The sequence below is a fragment of the Bidens hawaiensis genome, unplaced genomic scaffold (assembly GCF_021521415.1).
Source record: "Bidens hawaiensis isolate Kalapana, Puna unplaced genomic scaffold, B.hawaiensis_p1.1 tig00022683_1, whole genome shotgun sequence".
Taxonomy (NCBI): domain Eukaryota; kingdom Viridiplantae; phylum Streptophyta; class Magnoliopsida; order Asterales; family Asteraceae; genus Bidens; species Bidens hawaiensis.
This window is the reverse complement of record NW_027493542.1, coordinates 259236-278041: the sequence shown is the minus strand read 5'-3', so window position 1 is coordinate 278041 and position 18806 is coordinate 259236. Positions and strand designations below refer to the sequence as shown.

Genomic DNA, 18806 nt, shown 5'->3' with positions numbered 1-18806 from the left:
AGTTAGGGTTCATCAAGAGTCAAAGCGAGTTAGGGTTTGAGAGTTGCAATCAGTTCTTTGAGTGAGATTTTCTAATTAATATAAATAAGAGTTAGTCGTAATTTGTGTTTGATTATCGATCTAAGACTTGAATTGGTATCAGAGTGAGGTGTGGGTAAAAGAATGTGTTTTAAGTGTTTAATTTCGTGTATGTTACGTGTTTTTATATATAGAACATGAGTACTTTGAGTGGTTTTATGTTTACAAGTGCTCAAAGCTTAAAGGAACTAATTTGGAGCACTTAGGATAACAAGGAATTTAGTTATGGGCAAAAAGGAAGCAATCGGGGGTGTTCGGAAGTGATTCGTGCGCATCTAAAGTAAAACGGGCATATCTGAGGCTATAAAATGAGTTACAGAACTCATAATATATGAATTTCGGGCTTTTCGAAGAGAAGAATATGAAAATGGACTAATAGAAGCCGTAAGACAGAGGCTCAAGGCCGGTCTGACGGGAATTGTGTTTTGGGCTTGTTTTCTTCCATATTTAAGTCGGGATAAACCCTAAATCGATTATCTTTCATTCTCCACCACCTAAGGACGATTTGGAGGCCATCTTTCACCATCATAACACATTTTAATCACCATATTCACTCATGCAATCATCTTCCAACATCATAATCAAGATATTCAATATCGAGATGCAAGGCTAAAGACTTCATAACCATCTCCGGGCGTAGGGTCAAGTTGTATGTTGGATTTTGGTATTCTAAACTTTAAATTTGGATTTGGTTAATCATTCGGTTGATCAATTCTTTATATTTATTTGTGTGCTTAAACAGTTTTCTAGTAATTGATTGCTTAATCTTTTGCCAGTTAATCGATTTGTGGTCATCAACAATTAGGATTGAGCTATTTTCGTCATTGACCCGTTTATCATTAACCATATTATTAATTTTGTACTTCAAAACTTAAAACTGGTAATCAAATAGATTTTCATTAAGTTGTGTCAATCGTTCGGATTAAGTTCTGACATTCAGCATAGCCAAATATTAAGTCTTTTGGTTTACATATATTAACAAGGATTTGTTCAAATAAGTTTATCAATTTTCTAACTTGCTTCAAAACCTGAACCCTGGAGTTTGGTTATTTTCATATTATTGTTTTACAAACTACTTTTCTAAACCGCTTGACATCATGTGTCCACCTTAATTAATCAATAAATAAAATATGAGTTTTACTTTCACTTTCCACTGATTCTCTGTGGAGACGACCTTACTTACATGTACTAGTCATAGGTATTTAAGTCATATAAATACTTGTTTTTTTATTAGAGCACGACATCTACATCACAGATCCAAGTTCAAGAAATCGATAATCGAGTTAACGTTGATCGAAGGTGAGGCGGATCAACGGTTCAGTGATCAACAGCGAGCAGTGGCTTGAAGAGGAGCTATCACCGGCACATATCGGAACCAAGTTGGGTTTCCGAATAAGGGTCTATTTGTAAGTGTTGGGTTCGTAGGCCTTGTGTCACTCGGTTTATTATTTGAAGTCCAAAGGGCAGACGGGTGTAGGGTGGCCAGACCGAAGCCCGACCCAGTTTGGATTTCTTGTTTAATAAGATGCAAATCCTTGATTAATCTTTATATATATGCTTGTTATGTAATTGTAATCGTTGTCACTCAATAAAGAATACCTAGTTATAACTCGTGGACGTAGGCCAGTTTAAACTGAACCACGTTAAATCCTCGAGTTTGTTATTGCTTTCGTGTGTTGTGTTCGGTTCGTGTGTGCGTTTAATCCTAACAAGTGGTATCAAAGCTTAGGCTTGTTACACACAAGAACACGTTGAACTAGTTCTGCTCATTTTCGCCACACCAAAAGTTGGAGCTAGGGTTCCGTCAGGTTCGGTTCGTCGCCGTCACAGTCGGTAAGGGGTTTTTCCTAGCCACCGACGTTCTTTTTTGTGGCGGTTCTATTCTAAAGTCATCTACGTGTCGCCACCGTGTATCGTCACTAGTTTCCCGTCGTTGATTTCATTGTCCGCAGTTCCATTGCCACCATAGAAGATCAGAATGCGACACCTACGTTGCTGTTTTGTTAAAATAACTTTTGTGGAAAAGAGGCGGTGTAACCTCGTTTGACCAAAAGTTTTGTTGCTACTAGATCTCTTATTATGTTGGGCCAACTAATCACAACTAGGTCTAGTAAAGCTATTATTTGCTGTCAGACCGTGACTTTAGCAGTCGTCCAAGTTCATTTGAACTTTAGTGTTGGGATGGTTTGCTAAGAAACAAAAATAATAATATATATCAATTTTATATATTTTTTGAATGGAGATCATATCTTGCAAAAGTAAAGAACGAGCCTAGAACACTTTAATCAGGATCCTATTATTTCGAAGAACTGTTGTCAATCAGAAAATGTGTTAAAGAAACAAAAAACCAGTGCCAACCGCGTTTGTCAAGTTTTATCGTTTTAGTTTAAAGTTTATAGTTCTGATTTACAGTTCATTATTCCGTTACGTTTAAATAGGTTGGTTATCTAACAGAGTTCAGTAGAACATCCTTTAAGTTCAGGCTTGTGCCATTGTTGTGTATGTTTTTATCCAGGTTTTCGTTTTAGTCATTGTCGTGATAGAAGACGTAAAGGTTTCGATACGAAAATTTGATGGACAGAAACTTGGTTGGTGGAAGATGCAAATTGAAGTGCTACTTTGTCAGAAAGACTTCGATGTAGTGCTTGAGAATGAAAAACCAGAAAAGTTGTCATATGAAGATTGGAAGAAGTTAGACAAGAAAGCTAGGGCTTGTATTACTTTGTCGTTGTCGGAAGATGTGGCATTTAACATTATGAAAGAAACCACAGCGCGTGGTATGATGGAGGCACTATCCAACATGTATGAAAAGTCTTCGGTAGTGAATAAGATCTATCTTATCCGAGAGCTAGTGACAACAAGAATGAAAGAGGGTGGGTTAGTTACAACGCATATCAATAATCTTAATTCAATCCTGTCCCGCTTAGTGTTAGTCGACATTAAGTTTGATGATGAAGTTCAAGGCTTGTTGTTATTATCATCTTTGCCCGACAGTTGGTCGCAAACAGTGACTGCAGTTTGTAGTTCATCTACAAAAATAACTTTTGATGGGATTTGATTCTTCGAGAAGATTCAAGACGCAGAAGTTCAGGTGAATCATCAGGCAATATGTTAGTCACGGAAGGCTAGGGGAAAACAATGAAGCAGTGGGAGCAGAAAGAGGAGTCAGTCTAAGACTCGTAAAGATATTGAATGTTGGTGTTGTAAAGAGAATGGACACTTTAGGAATTAGTGTACAAATGGTAAGAAAGAAGTGAACATTACAGAAGACGACACAAATGACAGGGTCACTAGTGATGAGATTTTGGTTTGTAGTGTTGAGAGTAACGTTATTGATTGGGTGATGGATTCTGGTGCATCGTTTCATGCCACTCACTGTTGTGAAACAATGAAGAATCTAAAGTTTGGGGATTTTAAAATGGTTCGACTAGCAAACGATGATATTCTAGAGGTTACAGGTATGGGAGATGTTGATTTGATCACTTCAGCCGGTACTTCTTGGACTTTGAAAGATGTGAGGGTTGTTTCAAGTTTGAAGAAACTCTTGATTTCAGTTGGGCAGTTGGATGACCACGGGCACAATGTTAAGTTCGGGAATGGGCAGCGGAAAGTAGTCAAAGGGAATCTCGTGGTTGCTCGTGGCAAGAAAATGAGTTCGTTGTATATGGTCGATATATCACTGAAAGAAGTGGATCCAGTTTTAGTGAAAGACAAAGTCTGGTTCACAGAATCTCGTTGGCAGAAGAATGTATATTTTGCAAGTAATTAACCCAGAGCCAAAGTGAAGAATCAAGATGAATGAGTTAGGAAGGTTAAATCAGTCAGAGGATATCGTGACAGTTGGAGCACAGATCGTGTTTCAGTTACAGTTCCAGGTAAACAGTGGAGTAAGAAAACAAATATTCCAGCTATAAAGTCTCTCCAGCAGATTACTTGCTGAATATGGAGAGTGTTTGTTCTCGGGATATCTCAGGATCCGGTAATTCGTTACAGTGGGAGCCGATAGGGACAGAGAACAGGTCAGGGGCAGTTTTAGTCGTGACTGATGTGTTGGAGCTCCGGGGAGTTTCAACGGGCCTTCAGGTTAATTGATGAGAATGTGGTGGCAACTAAAAGATGTTTAATGTTCAGATGATAGAAGTACAATCAGAAGTGCAGATGAGAGTACTCAAGGCCTCCGAGTGGGAGATTGTTGGGTTCGTAGGCCTTGTGTGGCTCGGTTTATTATTTGAAGTCCAAATGGCAGATGGGTGTAGGGTTGCCAGACCAAAGCCCGACCTAGTTTGAATTTCTTGTTTAATAATTGCAAACCCTAGATTAACTATTATATATACTTGTAATCATTGTCACTCAATAAAGAATACCTAGTTTCCACCCGTGGACGTATGTCAATTTAGACCGAACCATGTTAAATCCTCGTGTTCGTTATTGCTTTCATATGTTGTGTTCGGTTCGTGTGTACGTTTAATCCTAACAGTAAGCAGGTCAAGTCGGACATGTGTAAGTGATAATGACACGTCGAAGCAGCGGCGTGCGTAGGTATTGTTTACCAGTGGTGGGCAGTGAGTAGATTGTTCATGCGACGACAACTAGGAAACAAGTTGGTTTTCGTTCTGGATTCAGGTGAGTTTATACCTGTGATAATAACTCTGTTCTTGCAGCAAAGGGGTTAGGTTACGGAATCGATGAAACAAAGTTCTTGTATGCGAAAGGTTGTTGATCGGAAAATTGGTTATGTAATCAAAAATTAAATCAGGTGTCACAAAAGTCAACAAAAGAATGAATTATTTGGAGTATGAGGCTTCAAGCATTAGGATTTTAATTCTTGATTAATTTTTTCTATCGCAACAGTAAGAAAAGAAAACCATAGTCAACAAGTTAAGTTGGTTTTGTGCGTGGTTCGGGTTTTCGAGAGATATTCGTATCCGAATTTCACGTATAAACAGGTTTGATTTTGAAAAGTTGTTCGGGTTTGATTTATTCATATTGTTCCAACGGACTGGAGCAAAGGTGTTGGAGAAGTCGGTTCAATTCAGTTGTTCGTTTTTATACGGTTTATGTTTTAACCAAGGTTTGGACTTGAATGATGTGTTCGTGTTTTGATTCGGGAACAAGATATGATCGAGGAAAATTGTTGTTCGCTCGATTAGATGACCAAAATCGCAGCCAAATGAGTGGTTATGCGAGTTCATACGACCGAGAGAATGGTCGGGGACAGGGTCAGAGAGGTAGTCGGGTTTGGGAGAATCGAAGAACACACCTACGGATCAAGAGAAGTTCCGGAGATATCAAGACCAAGATGGTTGTGAAAGCTGAGAATGTCAAGATCGTGTGTCAAGGCACACATGTCAAAGGAGACAAGTTTAATTCAAAGACCACATGTTTCAAGTTGGAAATTAGAGGGGGTGATTGTTGGACGTGATTTCCAACTTAATAGGCTTGTCACGTGTAGGTGACTGGCTTGGACCTATTGGCTCTATGTGATTCATTAATATGTAATGGGTTTATGGGGTTGCAATTAGGTTTTATTATATTTGGTAATGTCTTGACTAGCAAGTTAGGTTAGTCTATATAAACCGAGTTATGGTTAGACATTATAGAATGTGAACATATGTAACCGAGTTAGGGTTTATCAAGAGTCAAACCGAGTTAGGGTTTGAAAGTTGTAATCAATTTTTTGAGTGATGTTTTCTGATTAATATAAATAAGAGTTAGTCATTTAAATTATGTTTGATTATCGATCAAAGACTTAAAAGATAATTTTGTTTTTCTTGAAATCAAATTAGTACCTTTTGTAGATGAAATTTTGTTCAAATTAGCTTTTTTATTTTTCTTTAATAAGAGCCGTTCCTTTTCATATACGATAACGAAAATACACTCACATAAATAAAATATTGGTATAATAAAGAACACGACACATTAAATTTTATTAAACAATTTGTGTATAGAAAGTACACCTATTCATATAATAGTGACAATTTTTTTTTTATTTATAGCTAAATGATTTTATATATTATATAAAAAGATCCAATTACAATGATTGGATGAGCGGGCAACAAGCAACGCCGTCATCTCTTTTTGAATGGCAAACCTGATCCTACTGAAAACAAAGTTATATTTCTTTGGCGTCGATAAGTTACTGCGCACGACCCGTTGAACTCTTTTAAGAAACGTAATAGCTTCGGGGGCACGGGACCCAAATGTATCGAAAGCAAAAGGAATGAAGACGTATTGATTCTCGACACATGCTTCTCATGCTTAGCAATTTTTCCATATTCCGCCTTCAACACAGCCTGCCTAACAACAAACCCGGTATCCCTAAGACCAACAAGGGGGGATATTCCAGTAATGTCAATACAAGCGTGCTTCCCCTGCCACCCAGACACAAGAACCTCTGCTGGCCAAAGAGTAGACCTCCGTTAAAGGGGATCCGACAGGAAATTCACAGGAGCTTCTTTTTTTTTTAAAACCAGGAAGCTCCTTGCAATGAACGACATGTTCACCAAAATTATCCAAATAAACTTTACGACACACCAGACATGGCTCATCAACTGGGAATAGTGGGATCATTAAAGAATATTAAGAATGAACCGGTACTCCACTGCCAACATGTGTTGCCCTAATCCTTCGATGGGGTTGACGTTCAAGAAATCTTGAGCATGTGGAGCCTGAAGGCATTCTAACACCGCTCTCTGGCGAGTTGATAAGTTAAACTCCTCTCCCAAACTTTGGACGATTTTACTATAAAGGGCACTCGCCAAAGCATGTTGGGCTTTAGGGGAGCGGTGTCCTTATTAGTGAACCCGCCAAGATCAAGATCGGGAAGGGAACTATGCAAGCAATTCAACGCACGCCCATAATCCGAATCCAAACCATCAATACCACAATCCCGCAAAAAATATGGTCATGTAACTTTCATGGTTGTGCTATTGATGCTACAAAAGCATATGTGGAAATATCCTCGGCTGAACAAACCTAAGCCCCCAAAACGGATTGGGAGAGAAGCTAGCCTCCATTGAAAATCCCAAAAAAATGGACCACCACATACCACAGTATTCTTGATCACCTCCCATAGCCCGTTGTCGAAGTTATTATTGTCCTTTATATTTATTTTTTTTTTAAACTTGAAAATATTATAATACTAAGGGTGCACGGGGTAAGCGGGAAACCCCATTCAGTTATTTGGGTAATACACGACCACAAGCACTTCATGTAGTGAAATTGGGTAGCAAAAATTGGGTTTGCGAAGCCAAAGTACGATGAAATTGGGTTCGGGTTCATTTAGGTGGCAAGTATTGGTTGGTTGGTTGGGTAAATTGGGTAGTGCCCCCTTCACACTAACGTCCTGTTCTTGAGTTTTTTTAAATGAGGGAAAGGAAAGGAAAACTAAGGATAGTTAAAAAATGGGTGTTCTTGAGTTTTTTTTTATGATAGAAAGGAAAGGAGTAGGAGGAGTTAGGAGGGATTTAATTAATGTATTTTCCCAATAAGTCATCCTTCTAAAAATGGGATGATTACTAAGGATAACTATTTTTTAACGTAGTTATCATTTACTTTCCTCTAATTTCCTTCAAACTGAAGAACACACATAATTAAAAAAAATTCATTCCCTTCCCTTCCCTTTCTTATCTTTCCCTCTCATTTCCTTTTCTTTCCTTGGTTAAAAAACTCAAGAACAAGACGTAAGTACTAGTAACAAGATAAAATTAAAAAACTAAAACAATAAAGAGTATCGTTTTACACTCCTTAATATCAATAGGCTAAAGGGGTATTCGGTACTTGATGGTATAAGCCCGCATACAATGAATTAGTCAAGGAATATTAAGTATGCCCCCATATACCAAATGGAATATAGACTATTTGTGACAAAAATTGTGTGTGCATTCACTAATATATGAGACGGAGATAGGTGTTCATCTAATAGGACCACCTACAAAAAAGTCGACTGTCATGCATATGAGGTACTTTCTAATCTCATAAATGACGATGTCTATAATAGTTGACAAGTCAAATATTTTTCAAGATTTTTTTGAATTAACTCGAAGCGGTCCCACTATAACGAATACACTAGAACCTTTGATTAAGATTTGATGAACTTAATGACAAACTTGATAGCGCATAGAGATGGTTACTTGCCAAAATGTAAAGAACACTACCGTAATAGTACATGGACCTAAAAGTACTCATACCGAAAATCAGTAGATCTGGGTACCCATACTTGTACCCAAATTTTATGGTACGGGTAAGGATATTTTAGGTACAGTACTCGCTTTGGTATCAACTTTTTCTTTTTTAAAAAAAAATCCACTAAACTTGGTGTCGCTACCGGTACGGTACCGACAATCAGTTATCTATAATGCCATAACCAAAACCGTAATACCACAACCAAAAACATAATACCAAAACTAAAAATGAAACAAACCAACTATAATATAAAATCCATTCACGGTGGCTATTACTAGTTATTGATTGGAAGAAAAAGAGAATAGAACTAGGGTTTGATTGGTTTAATTAGAACTAGTACTTAATATTTTGATTATCAATGGTTTTGAAAAGCCTGCTTGAAGCCTTGAGGATATCCCAATAAAAAGACGCTTAGAGTTATGAGTTTCAAAATTTCTATTGAAAACCTCTACATATTCCTAACGGGTACTGAGTACCCGTACTTATACCCGAAAGTACTCGTACCTAAAATACGTAAATTTGGGTACCCGTACCCATACTAAATAGACAGGTAGGGGTACGTGTACAGATAGTGGTCTAGGTAATAAACGTGTACGGGCATTCGGGGAAAAATCTCATCCCTAGTTACATACTTGTTAATGATTCCATTTTTATTCGGGCCTTTTTTTGCATGTGATAACAGAGAACTTTATTATATCCTTCTTAAACCCTTTAATCATTAATGGCAGTACCATTGCCCCTCTTATGGACTTCCATCCTGATCAATTTAGTCCATAAAAGCACATAAACACCTATACACTTTGCCTTAATTATGAAACATAAGACACTTAATAACCACATAACTATACAGGTGTTTACGTTGTTTTCACAGTTCTCTATTTGATGTATGGTTACATGACGCCTTATGAATCATAATTAAAACAATATGTCCACGTGATTATAGACTCGGTCCCCTATTAAGTGATGATTACACGACGTTATACCAAATAAAATAACTTATATAACAAGGTCTTTGAGAGGACGAGGGGTGTTCCTAACTTCCTATAAGAGGTCCCCTACAAAAGGAGTATAGGCTGTCAAGACATAAGATTTTGGTTTCTATCCCATAAATGACTGTCTAAAATAATAGACATTAAAGATATTTTTTTTTCAAGATTCATATGCATAGACGTACTTGAGACGGTCCCCATGTAACGCATATGCTAGAACCTTTTTGATTTGGACTCGACAAACTTAATGACAAACTACATAGTACATATAGATGGTTACTTGCCAAAATAGAAGAAACGCTAGTACGATAACGCATAATGCATACATGTGAATGACTCCATCTTTATTCGGGCTTTTTGCATGTGATGATGGAGAACTTGATTATATCCTTCTTAAACCCTTCAATCATTAATGGCATCACCATTGCCCCTCTTATGGACTTCCATCCTAACCAAATTTAACGATATAACCATATCAAACAAAAAATTATATAAAATCACAAACACATGTTCATTTTGCTTTAGTTATGATAAACAAAACACTTCAAAGTAACCACATAACTGCCTCCATGTACAAGTGCTTATGAATAGGGGTATAAACGTGCCAAGCCAGTTCGTGAGCTACTCGAGACCAGCTTGTTAAAAGCTCAAATCGAGTCGAGCTTAAACGAGCTCGAGCCCGACCTCAAGCCTTAAAATAAGCATGCTTAATAGACGAGCTTGAACTTGAACTTCAGCGGGCTCCCGAGTCTATAATTCTATAATTACTAGTTGATGTATTAGTTATAAATTATAGAGTAATATTTATTATATAAAAAATATGATAAAAAAATTAAACAATACATGTTATGTTATATATAAATTATAATTCAAAAAATAAAAACATAGGTAAACATGGATATAAACTCAATTAATTAATAATAGTAAATGAGCCGAACGTGAGCTTGAAAAATCGACTCACAAGTAGAGCTCGAGCTTTAGAAAAAAGCGCTCGAAACAAGCCAAGCTTGAGGTTTTGTAAGACAAAACGAGTCGAGCTTGCCTCGTTTACACCCCTTTATGTGGTTTTCACATTTCTAAGCACATAATCACAAGAAACACTTAAAACAATTGTACATGGTGCATATAAGATTTAGTGGACGAGAGATAGCAAGGCGGTCATGCGGTTACCTATCATCTTATGTGCACCTGATTATATTTCTCTATACTACAATTGGTCCCCTTTTTAAGTGGTCTCAATGTGTGTGTGTGTGTGTGTGTGCGCGCGTGCGTGTGTATATCACACAAACGTGTATAAAAGACAAAGAAAAAAGTTAGCATGCACCACTTCTCAGCAATGAAGTAATGCCCTTCCAAGACAATGCTGTTTTTATTACAGCAGGCCAAAATGGTGCCACGTTGCCAGACCAATCTGCTGTTTTTATGTCCTGAAAATTGCAGCAAGTTCACACACTTAAAACTATTTATAAGGTGAGATGTATATAGAATTTACATATGAAATTATTTGTCCCTGTCACTCACTAGCGGGTCAAATAAAAAAGATTAGCTTCAATGAAAACAGGGTCGAAAGTCTAATATGGAGGTCGAAACACATAACTAATATTTGCAATACATACTAATAATTGAAGTACTATAATTTTGTTTGCATAGCTGGTACACAAACTATTTGGACAAAGCTGTTTTTGAGTCATTTGCTTTTTTATCTGTTATCCAACAACCAAATCCATACAATAAGGAGGTAGTTGGGTGTGTGGTGGTTGGTAGCTCCCTCAATATTTTAAAGTTCTATAAAATAAAGTTTGAAAATTTTAATATAAACTGAAATATTGTAGTAAGTTTAGGTGATTAGTGATGGAGTTTACCTGCAAAGAAAGTGATTCTAGTAATTTCACATAATCAGCTGTAGAACACCAAGCCGGGAGATAAAAGCTTGAAGAAATCTTATTCAAGATCTTTTGTTCATCAGGGCGAAGGGAGTTTTCGGTAGGCAAAAGATCCCTATGGCACCATGTTACTATGATAATTGTGGCTCCCGGTGCAGCCACCCGAGTCAACTCACTAACAAACTGGTGATATCAAAATTAAAGTTAATGTTGAGATGTGTTATACAAAATAAATTTGAACTCAAAAGGGTAGTTCCAAAAAATTTAACCTTAAGTTTGTCAGGCATGTGCTCTCCACTCTCCATTGACCAAACCAGGTCAAACTTTCCATCAGGAAATGGTTGGTTTAAAGCATCTGCAACTTGAAATGAAGCCTGCTAACATTCATGGTTAGTTCAAGAATCATATGTTCATAATAACCATGAACAACCAGTAAACTTTAACTCGATTATATAATATGTTGCAGGTTTTCCAAACTGTAATAAGTTTCTCACTTAACATACAAATCCAGTTAACTACCAAACATCAAAAACCGAAAAATTTGCTACATTTTCCCGAAATTCTTAACAAATTACAGTACCTTATCAGCCAATCCTTGAGCAGCAGCAAGGGCCTGAGCCCTCTCAGCCTGCACAGTGCTGAGGGTGATTCCAAAACATTCAGCTCCATATTTCTTTGCTAGATACCTTGAGCTACCTCCAATGCCACATCCAACATCAACTATGGTTCTAGGCTTCTTTTCCGGATCATCTGCAACACAAACCACACAGGACAAAGAGCAAAATTAAAATTCACAGCAAGAAGTTAAAAACTACACTTAATGAAACAGTACAATATAGTACAGACAGTAAAAGTACAATTTGCATAAGTGATCAAACACATTAATTGATTTCAATCCCTGTGAAATGTCAGCTATCATCCAGCCTAAAATTTCAAACACCTAATTAATAGTTACAAATCTATAAATTAATATCAAATTCACAGTAAGAAGTTACAAACTACACTTGAATGGGACAGTACAGTAAAACTGTAAAAGTAAAAATTGCATCAAAGACTTTATTACATTAATAAATTTCAATTCCTGTAAAACTTCAGCTATAATCCAAGCCCAAAATTTCAAAAGCCTACCTAATTGTTACAAATCTAGTAAAATCAATAAGAAATTCACAGTAAGAAGTCACAAACTAAACTTAACGGAACAGTAGAGTAAAAACAGTAAAAGCACAATTTGCACAGATTTTATTTAATTAATTGATTTCAATTCCTGTGAGAGTTCATTTCAGCTATAATCCATCCCTAAACTTTCAAACACCTAATTAATAGTTACAAATCTTATAAAAATTAATAACAAATTCACAGTAAGAAGTTACACCTACTGGAATAATACAGTAAAAAAACTGTAAAAGTACAATTTGCACAGACTTCCTTTAATTAGTTGATTTCAATTTCTGTGAGATTTCATTTCATCTCATTGCTAACTAATTGTTACAAATCTCATAAAATGAATCACAGGCACATAATCAGTAACCAATATCATTCACAAATCACTGTAACATTAACAAACGAGTTCAATCGTGGTGACGTCATCAACATCGGCATAGTTTTCTCCGCTTCTAATCTACGGTGACGTCATCACAACCTCTAGCTAATTTCGATTATCGAAATGAGAGCAATATAACATAAAACAATTGAACATAATAATAAAAAAATTAGGTAAAAACAGAGTAGAGTAAATAAATGAATAATAAATAATAAAAGTGTACCGGAAAGTGAGGCGAAACGTAAGGCTTCTTCAACCATACGGATCTGAGCGCAACGGTGATCGGAGAGTTGAACGACGTCGTCTGAGTCGTAATAGCCGTGGTGCATGTGTTCTCCCCATATGTCCTCCCACATACCAGACGACGCGTTGTAAAACTCCGCGATTCCTTTCTTCAGCTGCTGCTCATCGTCCGCTGACGTCAGCTTGTTCGTTGCCGGTGGAACTGGTCGGTTGACGGCGGTTGCAGCCATAGTGATAGTAAGTGAGTGGTGAATTAGGTTGTTGTTGGTGGTGTCAACAATGGCATGTAGATTTGGTAATGGTATTGGTATATGGCATAAGATTTACGTGTTATAGAAAGAGGACGTGAACAAGCGAAAAATGTTATTTATTTATAGCATGTGACGTGTAAATACGTGTATTATTTTTTTTCTGAATATCTATTGTATAAGAATAAAGGTGGACAAATAAACCGGTTAACTGAACCGATCCGAAATATGAACCGAAACCGAACCGGTTTGAAGCCGATGTGCAGAAACCGGTTTGGAACCGATTGATGCAATTTTCTTCACTAAAACCGGTTCCAAACTGGTTAACCGAACCGAAACCGACCAAAACCGGTCAAAACCCGAACCGAACGAGTCATAAACCGGTTTTGACTTTTGTTGACCAAACTGAACCGGTTTCAACTCAAACCGGTTTTGAGGTTTAAACCGATTTGTACACCTCTATAAACAAATGCTTAGGTATGTTTGGTACGGGGTGATCGAATGAATAGATAAATAAAATAGATTATTATCACTCCATTGTTTTATTTAATACTTTAATTACCATGAAGGAATGAGAAAAATCATTAGTTTTGTGATGTTTGGTAGGCGGAAAAAAACGAAGATATTAACTAAATTGGTGATGAGTTGCGACGGTGCTGGTAGGTGGCGGTAGTTGTGGTGGGAGGTGGCGGTCGCGGTGTAGTGGTTGGCGGTGGCAACGATGGGTGGTGGCAGCAATCGGTGGTGGTGGTGTTGGGTGAAGTTGGCGGTGGTTGTGGGAGGATGGTGAAGGTGATTTACAGTTGAAGAAGAAATGAAATGAAAAAGAAAAGAAAAGAAAAGAAAAGAAGGAGGGTTGATAATAGATGATTTCATTTCATTAGCTAATAAAACACTATTTATTTATTCACACGTAATAACCAATTTCATTCATTTATGCACATAAAATACCACCAATTTTTTTGCATACGAGCATATGAATATATCAATACATAATACTTTACTCAACAAAGTTTGAATAAAAGTGATAGTTTCTTTAGTCGAACCTTGTAATAGTTAATAGTCGGAAAACAACTATAGAAATTACGAAACTAATTAGGTATAAGTATGAGTTTATATTAAAATTTGAGTGTACTACGAACTACGAAATGTCCCAAATTTGCTAAATGCTTTGATATAAACCAAAAATCCTAGATGAAAAATCTATAAATAAATATGTATCCATAAGACTACATCCTAAGACACATACACGTGATGACATGATTTTGCACAAAAATGTATAAACATATACACATGTATACATGAGGCACACATACGTGAATGCCTAACGTACGTAATACCTGACAAATTAATAAAAAAGGTTAGGCTAAATATACCTCCTGAAATCATATAATTACCAAATTAGCACAAAAGTAAAGATTTAATATTATTTTTTTTACAAGTTGCGTTTTCTTTTTATGATTTCGAGTTTAGGGTTTTGGGTTTCGGTTTTAGGGTTTAGGGGGTTTAGGGTTCGGTTTCGTGTTTTGGGTTTAGGGTTTCGGTTTTAGGGTTTAGGGTTCGGTTTCGGGTTTAGGGTTCGATTTCAGGTTTCGGGTTTAGGGTTTCGGTTTTAGGGTTTAGGGTTCGGTTTCGGGTTTAGGGTTCGGTTTAGGGTAGGTTTCGGTTTTAGGGTTTAGGGTTCGGTTTCAGGTTTAGGGATTAGGGTTCGGTTTCAGGTTTAGGGATTAGGGTTCGGTTTCAGGTTTAAGGATTAGGGTTCGGTTTCGGGTTTCATGTTTAGGGTTTAGGGTTCGGTTTCGGGTTTAGGGTTTAGGGTTTGGGTTTAGGGTTTAGGGTTTTGGGTTTTTGGTTTATTTTGTAATAGATAAAGTAGTAAAATAAGGATATTATAAATATATATACTATTAAAATTAAAAAAAGATATTATAAATATTTATAATATTAATATTAAAATATTAATATTAAAAAAAATAAATTAATAGTAATGCTTGATAGTTTTTAATTTGATATATGTAGTGGAAGTTATCAAATGAAAGTAATGTTATAGGGACTAATATGTATATAAATAATGTTAAGAACTAATTGTAATTTATGTAATAAGTTCAGGGGAGAAGTATATTTAGTAAAAATGGAGTAAGGGGGGTATGTTTAACAGCACCCTAATAAAAATTGTATTTCATTACATACGTGAACATGCTCATAATGTTTTAAATAGAGCTAACCGTATGGTTGGTTCTTATGATTTACGACGCCTGATTTTCAAAATTAACTAATTACAAACTTGATTCTAAAACTTAAAAAAAATATTACTGAAGTTGTCTAGGTGTATAAATTTTATAACTACGGTGGTTTTTTACCCACTAAATTCGTTAAATTTTACATTTATATTTCTGTAAAATTATCAAACTAACCTTAATAATAATAATAATAGGTTATGCCATATTATAGTTTTTCTCCATTTTCCTTTTTGTATCTAACGTTATGTTTTTTTTAGTTTCCTTTTTCATTTGTTTTTACGGGCTGGTATAAAAAACTGACTTACTTCTCGTCGCAACACGGGTCATATGAAAATCTGCATACTGTCGATGAATACAATTTCTTTCTAGATCTTATAAAATATGTTTTCATTCTGAAACAACAAGAAAACATTTGAATTAATTACTTTTCAACTTTTGTTTCAAATGACTAAATTTTGTTTTTCCTCTGTCCCATTAAAAGTGTCATTGTTTGAAACGTAATTTTGTTTGGCTTACCAAATGACAATAATGTCATTTTAAATTGTGTCAATCAATATTGTTTATTAATGTTAGTTGTGTGTGTTAATTGATAAATTTAAAAATTGACTAATAAATTTTAAAAATGAACATTTATAATGAGAAAAATAAAAAAGAAATATATAGGCACTTTTAATGGGGACAAATGGGGTATTATACCTTGTTTGAAGTATTGAAATAAGCCTTAATTACTTTTTACCTAAAAAAATAAACACGTGTTTTTTTAATGGGAAATGTAATTAAAGCTATAAAAAAAGGGAAAAGAAAATGCAAATTGAAGTGCTACTTTGTCAGAAAGACTTGGATGTGGTGCTTGAGAATGAAAAACCAGAAAAGTTGTCATATGAAGATTGGAAGAAGTTAGACAAGAAAGCTAGGCCTTGTATTACTTTGTCGTTATCGGAAGATGTGGCATTTAACATTATGAAAGAAACCGCAGCGCGTGGTATGATGGAGGCACTATCCAACATGTATGAAAAGTCTTCGGTAGTGAATATGATCTATCTTATCCGAGAGCTAGTGACAACAAGAATGAAAGAGGGTGGGTTAGTTACAACGCATATCAATAATCTTAATTCAATCATGTCCCGCTTAGTGTTAGTCGACATTAAGTTTGATGATGAAGTTCAAGGCTTGTTGTTATTATCATCTTTGCCCGACAGTTGGTCGCAAACAGTGACTGCAGTTTGTAGTTCATCTACAAAAATAACTTTTGATGGGATTTGATTCTTCGAGAAGATTCAAGACGCAGAAGTTCAGGTGAATCATCAGGCAATATGTTAGTCACGGAAGGCTAGGGGAAAACAATGAAGCAGTGGGAGCAGAAAGAGGAGTCAGTCTAAGACTCGTAAAGATATTGAATGTTGGTGTTGTAAAGAGAATGGACACTTTAGGAATTAGTGTACAAATGGTAAGAAAGAAGTGAACATTACAGAAGACGACACAAATGACAGGGTCACTAGTGATGAGATTTTGGTTTGTAGTGTTGAGAGTAACGTTATTGATTGGGTGATGGATTCTGGTGCATCGTTTCATGCCACTCACTGTTGTGAAACAATGAAGAATCTAAAGTTTGGGGATTTTAAAATGGTTCGACTAGCAAACGATGATATTCTAGAGGTTACAGGTATGGGAGATGTTGATTTGATCACTTCAGCCGTTACTTCTTGGACTTTGAAAGATGTGAGGGTTGTTTCAAGTTTGAAGAAACTCTTGATTTCAGTTGGGCAGTTGGATGACCACGGGCACAATGTTAAGTTCGGGAATGGGCAGCGGAAAGTAGTCAAAGGGAATCTCGTGGTTGCTCGTGGCAAGAAAATGAGTTCGTTGTATATGGTCGATATATCACTGAAAGAAGTGGATCCAGTTTTAGTGAAATACAAAGTCTGGTTCACAGAATCTCGTTGGCAGAAGAAGGTATATTTTGCAAGTAATTAACCCAGAGCCAAAGTGAAGAATCAAGATGAATGAGTTAGGAAGGTTAAATCAGTCAGAGGATATCGTGACAGTTGGAGCACAGATCGTGTTTCAGTTACAGTTCCAGGTCAACAGTGGAGTAAGAAAACAAATATTCCAGCTATAAAGTCTCTCCAGCAGATTACTTGCTGAATATGGAGAGTGTTTGTTCTCGGGATATCTCAGGATCCGGTAATTCGTTACAGTGGGAGCCGATAGGGACAGAGAACAGGTCAGGGGCAGTTTTAGTCGTAATTTGTGTTTGATTATCGATCTAAGACTTGAATTGGTATCAGAGTGAGGTGTGGGTAAAAGAATGTGTTTTAAGTGTTTAATTTCGTTTATGTTACGTGTTTTTATATATAGAACATGAGTACTTTGAGTGGTTTTATGTTTACAAGTGCTCAAAGCTTAAAGGAACTAATTTGGAGCACTTAGGATAACAAGGAATTTAGTTATGGGCAAAAAGGAAGCAATCGGGGGTGTTCGGAAGTGATTCGTGCGCATCTAAAGTAAAACGGGCATATCTGAGGCTAGAAAATGAGTTACAGAACTCATAATATATGAATTTCGGGCTTTTCGAAGAGAAGAATATGAAAATGGACTAATAGAAGCCGTAAGACAGAGGCTCAAGGCCGGTCTGACGGGAATTGTGTTTTGGGCTTGTTTTCTTCCATATTTAAGTCGGGATAAACCCTAAATCGATTATCTTTCATTCTCCACCACCTAAGGACGATTTGGAGGCCATCTTTCACCATCATAACACATCTTAATCACCATATTTACTCATGCAATCATCTTCCAACATCATAATCAAGATATTCAAGATCGAGATGCAAGGCTAAAGACTTCATAACCATCTCCGGGCGTAGGGTCAAGTTGTATGTTGGATTTTGGTATTCTAAACTTTAACTTTGGATTTGGTTAATCATTCGGTTGATCAATTCTTTATATTTGTTTGTGTGCTTAAACAGTTTTCTAGTAATTGATTGCTTAATCTTTTGCCAGTTAATCGATTTGTGGTCATCAACAATTAGGATTGAGCTATTTTCGTCATTGACCCGTTTATCATTAACCATATTATTAATTTTGTACTTCAAAACTTAAAACTGGTAATCAAATAGATTTTCATTAAGTTGTGTCAATCGTTTGGATTAAGTTCTGACATTCGGCATAGCCAAATATTAAGTCTTTTGGTTTACATATATTAACAAGGATTTGTTCAAATAAGTTTATCAATTTTCTAACTTGCTTCAAAACCTGAACCCTGGAGTTTGGTTATTTTCATATTATTGTTTTACAAACTACTTTTCTAAACCGCTTGACATCATGTGTCCACCTTAATTAATCAATAAATAAAATATGAGTTTTACTTTCACTTTCCACTGATTCTCTGTGGAGACGACCTT

At 36.2% G+C, this 18806-nt stretch overlaps 1 protein-coding gene across 1 annotated transcript; it reads right to left on the bottom strand.

The window, feature by feature from the left end:
* Positions 1–9333: 9333 nt before the first annotated feature.
* LOC143566059 (gamma-tocopherol methyltransferase, chloroplastic-like) lies at positions 9334–13205 on the bottom strand. Its single transcript, XM_077052848.1, has 6 exons — positions 12898–13205; positions 11715–11884; positions 11404–11508; positions 11114–11317; positions 10576–10678; positions 9334–9699 (listed from the first exon to the last, which is right to left on the bottom strand). Exons 1-6 carry the CDS (start codon positions 13145–13147, stop codon positions 9596–9598), a joined length of 936 nt encoding a protein of 311 aa, XP_076908963.1. The 5' UTR covers positions 13148–13205; the 3' UTR covers positions 9334–9595.
* Between the last annotated feature and the right edge of the window lie 5601 nt (positions 13206–18806).